This window comes from Chaetura pelagica, unplaced genomic scaffold, assembly GCF_000747805.2.
Source record: "Chaetura pelagica isolate M959 unplaced genomic scaffold, ChaPel_1.0 scaffold1098, whole genome shotgun sequence".
Classification (NCBI taxonomy): Eukaryota; Metazoa; Chordata; class Aves; order Apodiformes; family Apodidae; genus Chaetura; species Chaetura pelagica.
The window spans coordinates 226,609-236,874 of record NW_009954179.1 but is presented as its reverse complement, the minus strand read 5'-3'; the positions used below and the strand labels follow the sequence as shown (position 1 = coordinate 236,874).

The 10,266-nt window shown below is 41.5% G+C and overlaps 1 protein-coding gene across 1 annotated transcript in view; it reads right to left on the bottom strand.

Moving 5' to 3' along the window:
• Positions 1–10,266, bottom strand: part of ANK2 (ankyrin 2, neuronal) — a 154,479-nt gene that overhangs the window by 106,983 nt on the left and 37,230 nt on the right. Inside the window, exons 5-8 of the mRNA XM_010002856.1 lie at positions 6,288–6,386; positions 2,403–2,588; positions 1,931–1,954; positions 5–66 (exon numbers count right to left, since the gene is read on the bottom strand). Coding sequence (XP_010001158.1) covers positions 5–66; positions 1,931–1,954; positions 2,403–2,588; positions 6,288–6,386 — 371 coding nt within the window. The remainder of the gene's footprint in view (positions 1–4; positions 67–1,930; positions 1,955–2,402; positions 2,589–6,287; positions 6,387–10,266) is intronic.

Below are 10,266 nucleotides of genomic sequence, written 5' to 3'. Positions count from 1 at the left end.
CAGCAGAAGTGTTGCCACGTTGACATTTCCATAGTGTGCAGCTATGTGCAATGGTGTAAAGCCACTCTGCAAAGGGAAACAGCCCATGTTACAGCAATCGTGTCATGCAAGATAATCAGCTCACCTACAGCCTGGTTTTGAAAGCTGCTGGCAAACAAATGCATCGTGTTGATTTTATCCAGTTCACCTAATGATACAGCTCAGCCTTTCAGGCAGAGGGAGGTTTTCATATAAGTTACCAAAAGTGCTTTGTTCTTGCATTCTCCAACTCAAGCCTTCTGAATCAGTGGCCAATAAGAACAGTAGCTTTCATGATAGAAAATATTAATAATATTAGCCATTCTTAAAGAAAATAAAGGAATTTTTCTTATTACAATTTGGAAGCAACATGGGTCTTTCGGGCTGCATCTCTTTACTGGTTTTGGATACATGACCAGAAAAGTTGATGGACTCTTATTTTACTGTTCCTAGAATTAGAAATATTGACAACATCTTTCCTTTTAAAAACAAAACAAACAAACAAAACCCAAAAAACACAAGAACAAAATAAAACAGAGATTATTCAATATGTAAACTAAGAATTTGGTGTACGTGAGTGAGAAACTACTTAGTAAGAATCATCGTTATTTCTATTGATAGACAATTTGGATCTCAAGAGATCTAGAGAAACTTTGCCATCTATACACCAGAAGAAAACAATTTAACATAAAAAAGACTAATTTTTCAGAAACTGGGACACAGAGCAAGCTTTTAGTCTCATAAGCAGTTCAAGTAGAAAGGACCTTGATTTTGAGGTTTCCCTGAAGAGCTTTACACTGATTTGATGAGATCCCACTGTTAGTTATAGAAAGAGAGAAATACTTTTGGCTTCTAGACTGTACTGTGTTTTCAACTAGGTTTAATTTATTTCAGTGTACACAGATCATAATTTTAAATTACTCATGAAATCAACTTTATTCCCAAAAGATCCAGCATTCATCCCACTATTTTCTCCTAATTCCATTTCCTTCCTTGTCAGCTCATGGGTGATCCTGGTCAAAGTACAGTCAAACACTCCTTAAATTCATTGTCTTCTTGCTGTGAAAAATTACCAGGGAAATGTCTACTGAGGGTATTGGGCCCCCAAGTATGATACTGCATGAAGCTACAGATGGAATGTGGATTTCATTAACAACTGCCTTCTCACAGACACGGGTTTGCCTGGTAACAAATGGAAGGTACTGAGAAGGAACATGATGGTCAGTGAAGGACAGGGAACCTCCTTCACATTGACCATGGTGGAGAACATGCTCATGGGCAGATGCCAGAGAGGAAAATCACATTTCTAGCCAATCAGACCCATGAATTTTTGGTGAAAGTGTTTGGAGAGTTGACACTGCCAGAATCTGTATGAGAAATACAGCAGTATCTGCTGCAGGTAAATTCTGATTATGTGCTCTCCTTTAAAGACTTTTCAAAACTTGACTGGAAAGATTGTAACAAGAACAATGGTAAAAAGAAGCAGATGCTCTGAAAAAGTTTTTACCTTGGAGGTTTTGATTATATTTATTGTTGTAAAAGAAGGAAAATGAATTTGACCATTATTCTGGCTGAGCCAGACACCTTAATTTAGTTATGCCAAGTGAGTGCATTTTCATAATTAATGAAATTGAGCTAGAAAAGCATCTTTATCCTCTTAGTTCCATTACTTGCTTCAGACTTCTTTGAATTGATGTGATTTCTCCAAAGTTTACTTCAATAGTGACACAAGTAAGAATAAATTCTAAGACAAAAGACGAATAAAAATAGATTTTGCAAAGTGACAAATTTCTGTGTACAAAAAAAAGACTCGTGTCTTCACCTTTAGCACCGAATAATAAGTATTGTCACAGAGCAGAGAAAATAATTATAAGCAACAGAAAGAGTAATTAAAAATGTTTTATCTCGGTACCTCAGTCGTCCTATTCACCATCATCTGATGCAGCATGGGTTGGGAAAAAGAGGAACAGTATTAAAGACTGGCCGCAAAACGAAGAACTATGTTGCTTTTTGAAATGAGTTATGCTGTTAATTATGGGAAAAGCCATTCAAGCATGCATTAACTTTAAATACAACCTATATTCCCATGGGCAAGAAACCAGTATCCCTGTTTAACAGAGAAGCAGCGATTCTGCTTCCAGTGCAGTCTCTTCTGGTTTGCAGGTCATGAGCGAGAGCCGGTGACCAAAGAAATGGGAAGTAACTCAAAAGCAGAACAATTAGGCAGCTTGGAATTACTGCGTAGCTAAACACTGCAAGAGTAGATGCGTTACTGGTGATACTGGTCGAGCAACTTGCCTTTCCCCACAGAAGACATTCCCTTCCACCGTTAAGATGAGGGAAGTCAAGTTTGCTGCCCCCGGGCCGGGGCCGCGCGGCGTTACCTTGGACTGCACGTCAGCGTTGTGGTCGTTCTGCAGCAGCAGCGCCGCCGACTTGGTGTCATCCTTCCTGGCAGCAATGTGCAGGGCTGGCAGCCTCACCTTCCCCTTGGTGTCGTTCTCCAGGAGGATGGCCACCGCCTGGTTGTGCCCTTGCTGCAGGGCAACGGCGAGAGGCGTGAAGCCGTCCTGGTGGGAGAAGAAGAGGGGTGCGCTCAGCGAGCGGAAGCGCGTGCAGGTTGGGCCGTTGGCGCAGCGCTGCTCGCACACGGGCATCTGATGAGCACGTCACCAGCTGCTTTCTACCTCTGCCCCATCTCCAGTAAAACGACACCAGAGGCACAATGTTTTAGCCCAGATGTTATTTCAAACATGTCAGAACTGTTTCCAGTCCCAAGTAGTCCTCTTTTTTTTTTTAAGTCAAATAAGGATCACAAGTAATGCCTGCTCCCATTTCCTTTATTCTGACTGTAAAATTGAATCTAGCTCCAGTCTTGCATGGTGCCCAAGCACACATGTGCTGTAGCCACACACTAGATCAGAGAGCAGCTGAACCATGAGGAACAGAGCAGCTCTCTAACTGCATCTGTGAGTAGAGGCATGATGAAGAACAATGAAAGAAGAGGGAAGGGAATGAAGCAACCTCTTCTATGTCTAGGTTGGAAGGAAGAACTAAAGAATTGAAGATAGCCAGAAAGAATGAAAACTGATTTAGATACCTTGTAAAAGGCATAGGAACAAGACTGGATTGATTTGGAACAGGGATATGGAAAGATGGCCAAATAATGAAGGACAAGTGAGGAAGGAACAAGAGCTAACATATGCTGAAAGAAACATCTGAAGAATTGCCAAAGCAATTCTTCCCTTTAGTAATCTAATAACATTCACTCCCTTTTCTGTAGAACTGTGGGTAGGTGTGTTGGAACAGCAATACTACTATGGTTTCTTTCTGTAATAGATTAAATTCTGTACAGTGAATTAAAAAAGGATGAACAGCTGATGAAACAGCTGCACTGTAAAGATAATTCTGAGATTGGGGCTATATTAGGTGTTGAAATGGCTTAATGCATTTGCCTTTCACCTCTAGGAACATGAGAACAAATCCTGGATTAGAGGCCCTGTGAAACTGAGCTCATCCTTACTCTCATTTTTTTATATATATGTATACAAGTGTTAGAGGAAACAAAATATATCCAAAAGCAGTACAACTTTCAAAGCTTCAAAGACAAGACCATCCGTTTGATTTGCATCACTTTACCTTCCATCCTTCCCTAAAAGGACACAAGTCTTTCTGCAGTCCCTCTCCTATTACTTCTGGAAATAATGACTGACCAGAGCTTGGATAAAGCATTTCCTTCCCCCACCTCCCCACATGAGAACAGCCAATCTTTGATGATGAACAGAAGGTCCTTCTCCATGGATTTCAGTGGCATCCTCAGTTCAGACTGCCATCCCACCTTATTTAACATACTATTTCTTCCTTCTGTCATGAGATGAACTCTGGGCACATGTGAGAGCCAACAGTGCCTCAGGCACTCATTCAGAGACATCTGAATTGCTGAAACCATCACCTCAGCACCATCTGAACCCCAAACTCACCTAGTTAAGTGATAAGGAGGTACAGACAGCCTTTGCTTTCCAAGCTACAAGAGTGAGAACTGACCTTTCTGATAGCAGAGGACTGACTTGGACTCAGGTTCAGAGTGAGAGGCATTTGATTTCTCCCCTCCTTGCCTTTTAAAAAAATAAAAATCAGGCTGCACTGTGAGTTCCAGTGATGCCAGGATGTCTGCATTCAAGCAGAGGTCACACTAATTATAACCATCTTGGCCTCACAGTTTCTGGAAACTAATGAATGAATTTCCAGTGAACCTGATCATCACAGCCAATAAAAGTTACTGGGAGAAAGGCTGCAAGCAGGTGACTGAGGGCTGTAGCTGAGCCAGGCTCCTGGAGAGCCCCAGTTCCACTCGGCTCCTTCCCAGGGGTGTGTTTCTGCCACGTTGCCTGGCAATCACACGGGATGTCCTATTTCAGAGACTGGCCATGTAACGTGATCCCCATCTTCACTGGCCACAGGCAGATTATTTTAGGAGCTGGCACTGAGTGGTACAGTATCCACTGGAAGAAGGGACAGTAAAGCAGCTGTTAACACTAGTAGCTCGGGTTAAAGGAGAGGAGAGCAAGCATTAATGCACCATCATTTCAGATTCATCCATTTGTGAAGGCAATCCAGAATGGGCAAGTTTCTGTACAGATTAGGGAAAAGTAATAAACACGAGCAAAAGCTCTGACAAGAGAGGAAATTTCCTATTACTATTTCACGAGGTACATACGTATCCACAGAACAAACATGAAGCCAACATGCTGTGCAGCACAGAGCCTGGTCACTCCTCCCCTTGGGTTGGAAAAAAATAAGAACATTCAGCAAACAGAGAGCAAGAGGAAGAAACAGAACAAGCACAGTCCTCATGACCTAGGGGTTTTACCCGTTGTCCTCAAATCCCCTTATTTGCAGAAAGATGTTCTTATGACTGAGGTCCTTTACAGATAGAATCTTGTCCCTCTTACTTGGCTATCTACCCTGCTTGCCCTGCAGTTACCACAGCCATCAAAATCCAGAACCTAGCAAGTAAGTCCATCCTTCTACATCATTATACCCACATGGTCCAGCAGCGGAAAGAAAGGATCCAAGGAGCAAAAAAGCACATTGCCTGCTGAGCTCATTGATGTGATCCTTTTTAGTAATTTGATTTCCAGTTTATCCTCATCACCGATAATAATGAATATTCACAGGTTACACAGCAGCAGACAAGCCCCAGAATCAGAGTAACTTAGCCAGGGAAGGAGGTCCAGCTGCCACCACTCCTCATGTAGGGGAGCAGGAACAGAAAGCTGGAGTAAGTGACCTCCCCAGGGCCCTTTCTACTGGAATAGTTCTGTGAACTCAGCACCACAGAGACTTGACCCCCTCCTCATCACTTCTGTGCATGCACTTGCCTGTTTCTCACCCTATGCAGAAAATAATGATGAACTCATCTAAAATCTGAAGACCCAATCCAAAAGGAACCTTGTCAACAACTAACTGTTGATATTAACTGGTTTTATCCCATTTTACACTATGCACAGACATCCTCCCAGACACAGTCCTCATAGTCCTACTTAGGGCATTCACATTCTGTTCCACACGCTTTTTAACTGGCAGAAGAAGAAACTGAAGCAAACCTCCAAACTACCTGTCCCAGAAGACCCCTTGTCCAGCCAAGAGCAGGAGATATATGCTATAATATTCATCAATTTTTACCCAGATCTTAGGGTGCCAATGAAAAAGCAGCACAAAGATAGGCCTGCTGCTCAGGTGGTGGCACTCCAAGATGATTGAGTTTTCATGGGCTTTGTCAGGCACGTAAATCTGCTCAAATCAAATGCTGTACTTCTCCTCTTACACTATGATCAATCAACTATTCCCTCCGTTCCCCTGATAGGACCACCTTGACCTCCTAGAATTTCTGCAGTCCCAGGGACCTCTCTTCAAAGCCTCATTCATTTTTCAGAAAATTCTCCAGGAGGCTGATGGGAGAAACGTGCACAAATCAAAGGTGAAAATCCTGGGCACACTAAAGTCAGTGGAAATTTTATTGTCAAACAAATCAGGCTGGATCTCCTCCCTTTTCACCACTTCCAGAACAGTTTGCCCTTGTCTTGTGTGTGTAGAAAAAAAAGAAAAAAAGAAAAAAAAAGGATGAGATTCATAAATACAACTCGTTGAAATGAAAGGCTGAAAGTCCTCAGAAGACTCCATTTGAAACATCTTCTGACCTGAAGCAACATGAATACAAAGGCAAGGGAAAATAAGAGCGTGTGTAGAAAAGGAACATTGTACCTCACCTCAGTAGCTGTGCTTTGGTTGGCTCCATTCTCCAGGAGATATTTCACCACTTCAATATGGTTCTCCTGAGCTGCCATATATAAAGGAGTAAAGCCATTCTAGGAAGAACACACGAGAAAATAGTGTCATGAGGAAATAGAATACAACAATTCTCATGAGCCCCAAATAAACACATGGCTACAATTACATTTGTCCTTTTTAAACTGAAACATTTGAAGTAAGTAGAACAGACTCATATTTTTTAACTTAATATGGTACCATTTAATGCCATTTAAACCCACAAAACTCAAAATGCTTTCACACTCATTTTCTTTTGATGCTTTTAGGGAAGTGATGGACACACTAATTATTAATACAGCTATTCCTTGCAGATAATGCTGAGGGACTGTAAAGCTGGCAGTAAAGTTTTATGAAACCTGACAGGAAAGCAAGAGTTTCCTCCATTTATTGCATTAACTTAACCAAAGACATCATCCCCTGGAGACCATAAATTCTGTACCTCATGACAAGCTGAGTAGTGATGACAAAGCCTTAGCATACTACATTAAATTTTATAATACATAAAACATTGCAAATCATCAAACATAAAGGAACTCAACCTTGCACAGTAACAACTGCATTTCTGCCCATAAAGTAAGTTCATCTATCATTTAATTATAAACATTCATTAAAATGTCCCAGGGTCCTTAAAAGAATTTGTTCTAGACGGTTTGGTAATTTAAATAAATCAAAATACAGTAAATTAATTAGAAACATAAATCCTTTCTTCCCATGAAAGTATTTTAATGCACACAATTTTAATTAATTAGCTACAAAATCCATATGAAAAAAAGGCATGGGAGTGAGCTGGTTGCCTGATTAATAAGTTCCTTATGAGAGTTTTCAGGGTTGTTAAAAAGGTCCTAGAAAGTTCTTTACTATTGCGTAGTAATGTAACACAAGAGGACATAATCACCTATGTTTCTTAAAAACTTCTTCTGTCTTGGAATGTCACTTTTAGCTAGAACATATACTATAAACCAGACTTCAAACATGCAAATTTCTTTTTTTTTCTCTGCTGTGCTGTCAAAACAAATGATAACCTTGTGCATTTACACAGAATTAGTGCAAATATTCTGATATCAAAGAACTTTGTTTCAGAGAAGCCAATACTGTTCCTTCTAGCCAGCTTGCTGTGGAAACATACCAGTAATGCCCTAAAGAAATTAAATCTCATTTTTCAGTCAGTAGTTAACACAGCTGATTATAGAACTGATGTCTTTACAACCCCCCTCTGCATTTACAAATGTAGGAGACTGCTCAGGCAATAAATGTCTTGTGTGGGTCATATGATATATGTCATATTTGTTGTAGCAAGTCCTTTAATACTGCTTTGTATAATATTCTGGCACTTCCATCAACTATCTTGGGATATATAGTAAAGAAATGGTGCCCAGAGAGCAGCTAACAGCAGTTCAAGGGCAAAACTCTGGGGTGTGTCTTGAGTGGCTTTGCACAGGGGTCTGTCTTTGGCAGGTATTACCCAATATTCTCAGTAATGACCTGAGGGGTGGAATAGAGTGCTCTTATTACAGAGGAGGGCAAGGAAGCTGGGGAAGGGCCTAGAGAATCAATCTTGTGAAGAATGCTTGAAGGAGCTGGGAATGTTTAGTTTGGGGAAGAGGAGGCTGAGGGGAGACCTCATCAGTCTCTACAACTGCCTGAAAGGTCATTGGAGAGAGGTTGGTGCTGGTCTCTTCTCACAGGTCATTAACAATAGAACAAGAGGGAATGGCTTCATCTGCAACAGGGGAGGTTTAGACTGGACAGTAGGAAGAACTTTTTCACAGCAAGAGTTGTTAGACACTGGAATAGGCTGCCCAGGGAGGTGGTGGAGTCACCATCCCTGGATGTATTTAAGGGTCCTTTGGATGTGGTGTTGGTGGAGATGCTTTAGGGGAGAACTTGGTAGAGTAGGGATGATGGTTGGACTTGGTGATCCCAAGGGGCTTTTCCAATCTGAATGGTTCTATGATTCTATGATTCTGTGATTCTATTAGAGTTACAGGCAGCATGAACAAGTTGGTCTGCAATACAACCCCACAAGAGGATCATAACTTGAAAGGTTTCTGCTATCCTGGAGAAAAGAGCTGGAAATGTAATTTAGTAAGGACAAATACAAGTTTCTCTACTGTGGCAAGAAAAACAAACTATGTGAACAGGGAATGATGAGTTAGAGGAGAATTTTGCAGAACAGGACACGAAGGGCACAATGGTCTATGCATGGACACTAGCATAAAACTCTGTCTCCCTGGGAAAGAGATTTTCCTTTGAAAAAAGACTAGTAGCTGGTGGTGTTCTGTCTGGAAACAGAAAACAGAAGGAAAACAGGGTAACAGTCTTTACACAGGAGGTTAAAAGTCTGTTCTGCATGTTCACGATGACCAAAACAAATTTTAAAACACCTGGTTTCTTGAGGTTGCTGGAGAGAAACCAGGTTAGACCTGGAGAAAAGCCTCTTGACAGTAAGGTCAGCCCACACTGCACTCTGATGGGCAGCTTCCCTCCTCCCACATCACTGCTAGCACTGGGAGCAGCAGCCAAGGCAGAGGAGCCAGGCAGGAGCTGTGCTGGGCTCCAGGCTGCTCCTCGGCCAACTCTTCAACTGCAGGAGAGAGAGAAGAGACCCCATCCCAGCACAGGCATAGGGACTGAGCTGGCAGTGGGAATGAGGAACAGATTGGGTTCTTTTCCACTGCACTTGTACAGAACAGCACGGAGAACACTGCAGGTAACCAGGCTGGCTGGTTTGGTTTCCCTTCCCGCTCCGGAAAGAAACAAAATGGCAACTTAACAGGTATAAGTAATAGTAATTTTCCACTCACCTCGTCAGCATTTAATATTAAAGTCTCATGTTGTTGTTTTTTACATGGCAACATGTGCCATTTGTAAAATCTTTCCAGCATTGAATATTACACAGGTGAATACAGGGATCACACCGACTAACACAAGGGTGGGGAATAGGAGAATTTTCAAGCCAGAGTAAATCAATTTGCTTAAAAGCTTTGAAGAATTTTTTTTTATTATTATTTATTTAATCAACTCAAGTCCTTGGTCCTGGAACAGGATCAGGACAATAAATCCTGGATTAAGAGACCATAAACAAAACATGTAAGACTTCATGACCATTTAGTACCAAGAAGAACTAAATGCTTTTCCACACAGAGCTCATTATTCATCATGGTGCCCATTATATCAAGGATATCCTCCTCACATGCTGTAATCATGCCTGAAACTACAGCAATCAGGGGTAAAGAAATTCTTCCACATAAAATCACAGACTTTTTTTTTTCTTTCTTCAAAGCTTAATTTATAGTTTAAACCTACTGTATATATTGTCTTAAAATCTAGTTTATTTTGGGAATTGTAACAGCCTGCCAAGCTCTATTTGCAAAAGTGCTTATGCCAGACAGACTCAATTTCTCCCCCTGGCAAGGTCAAGCCCATTTTTTTTTCCCACTAGCAGAGTGAAGTCTGCTTCCTCAGTGAAGAACTAGCTTCAGAACTTCTAATCACAGCATTCCTGACCTCAACACTTCTGGCTCTTGACCAGAAAACTCCTATTTTAGGATTCCCAATATCTCCACTCCCCTTGGCAGAGTTCTGCCCAGTGAGATTCCAGCCCTGCTGGAGCTCTGCCTTCTTGTTTGTCCACCAGACCCCAAGATTTCCATGCTTTCTCCCCTCCTGCACAGACAGCTTCTGTCGTGTGTCTGTCTCCTATGCTGCTAGTTTCTGTCTCTCTCTCTCTCAACCAGTCCTGCCATTAAAGGAAAATAAATGCCCCTAATAAAAAAATACTCTTCCCTTCATTTCCTTTACTTTTGTTCTTCTAAAATCCCCTTCCCTGTTTCTCTCCTCCTTTCTTTTCTTAGAGCTATATGCCAATATGTGTTTTCTCTGTTCTACTTCTAGAGGTATTTCAAAGCTCAAGATCCC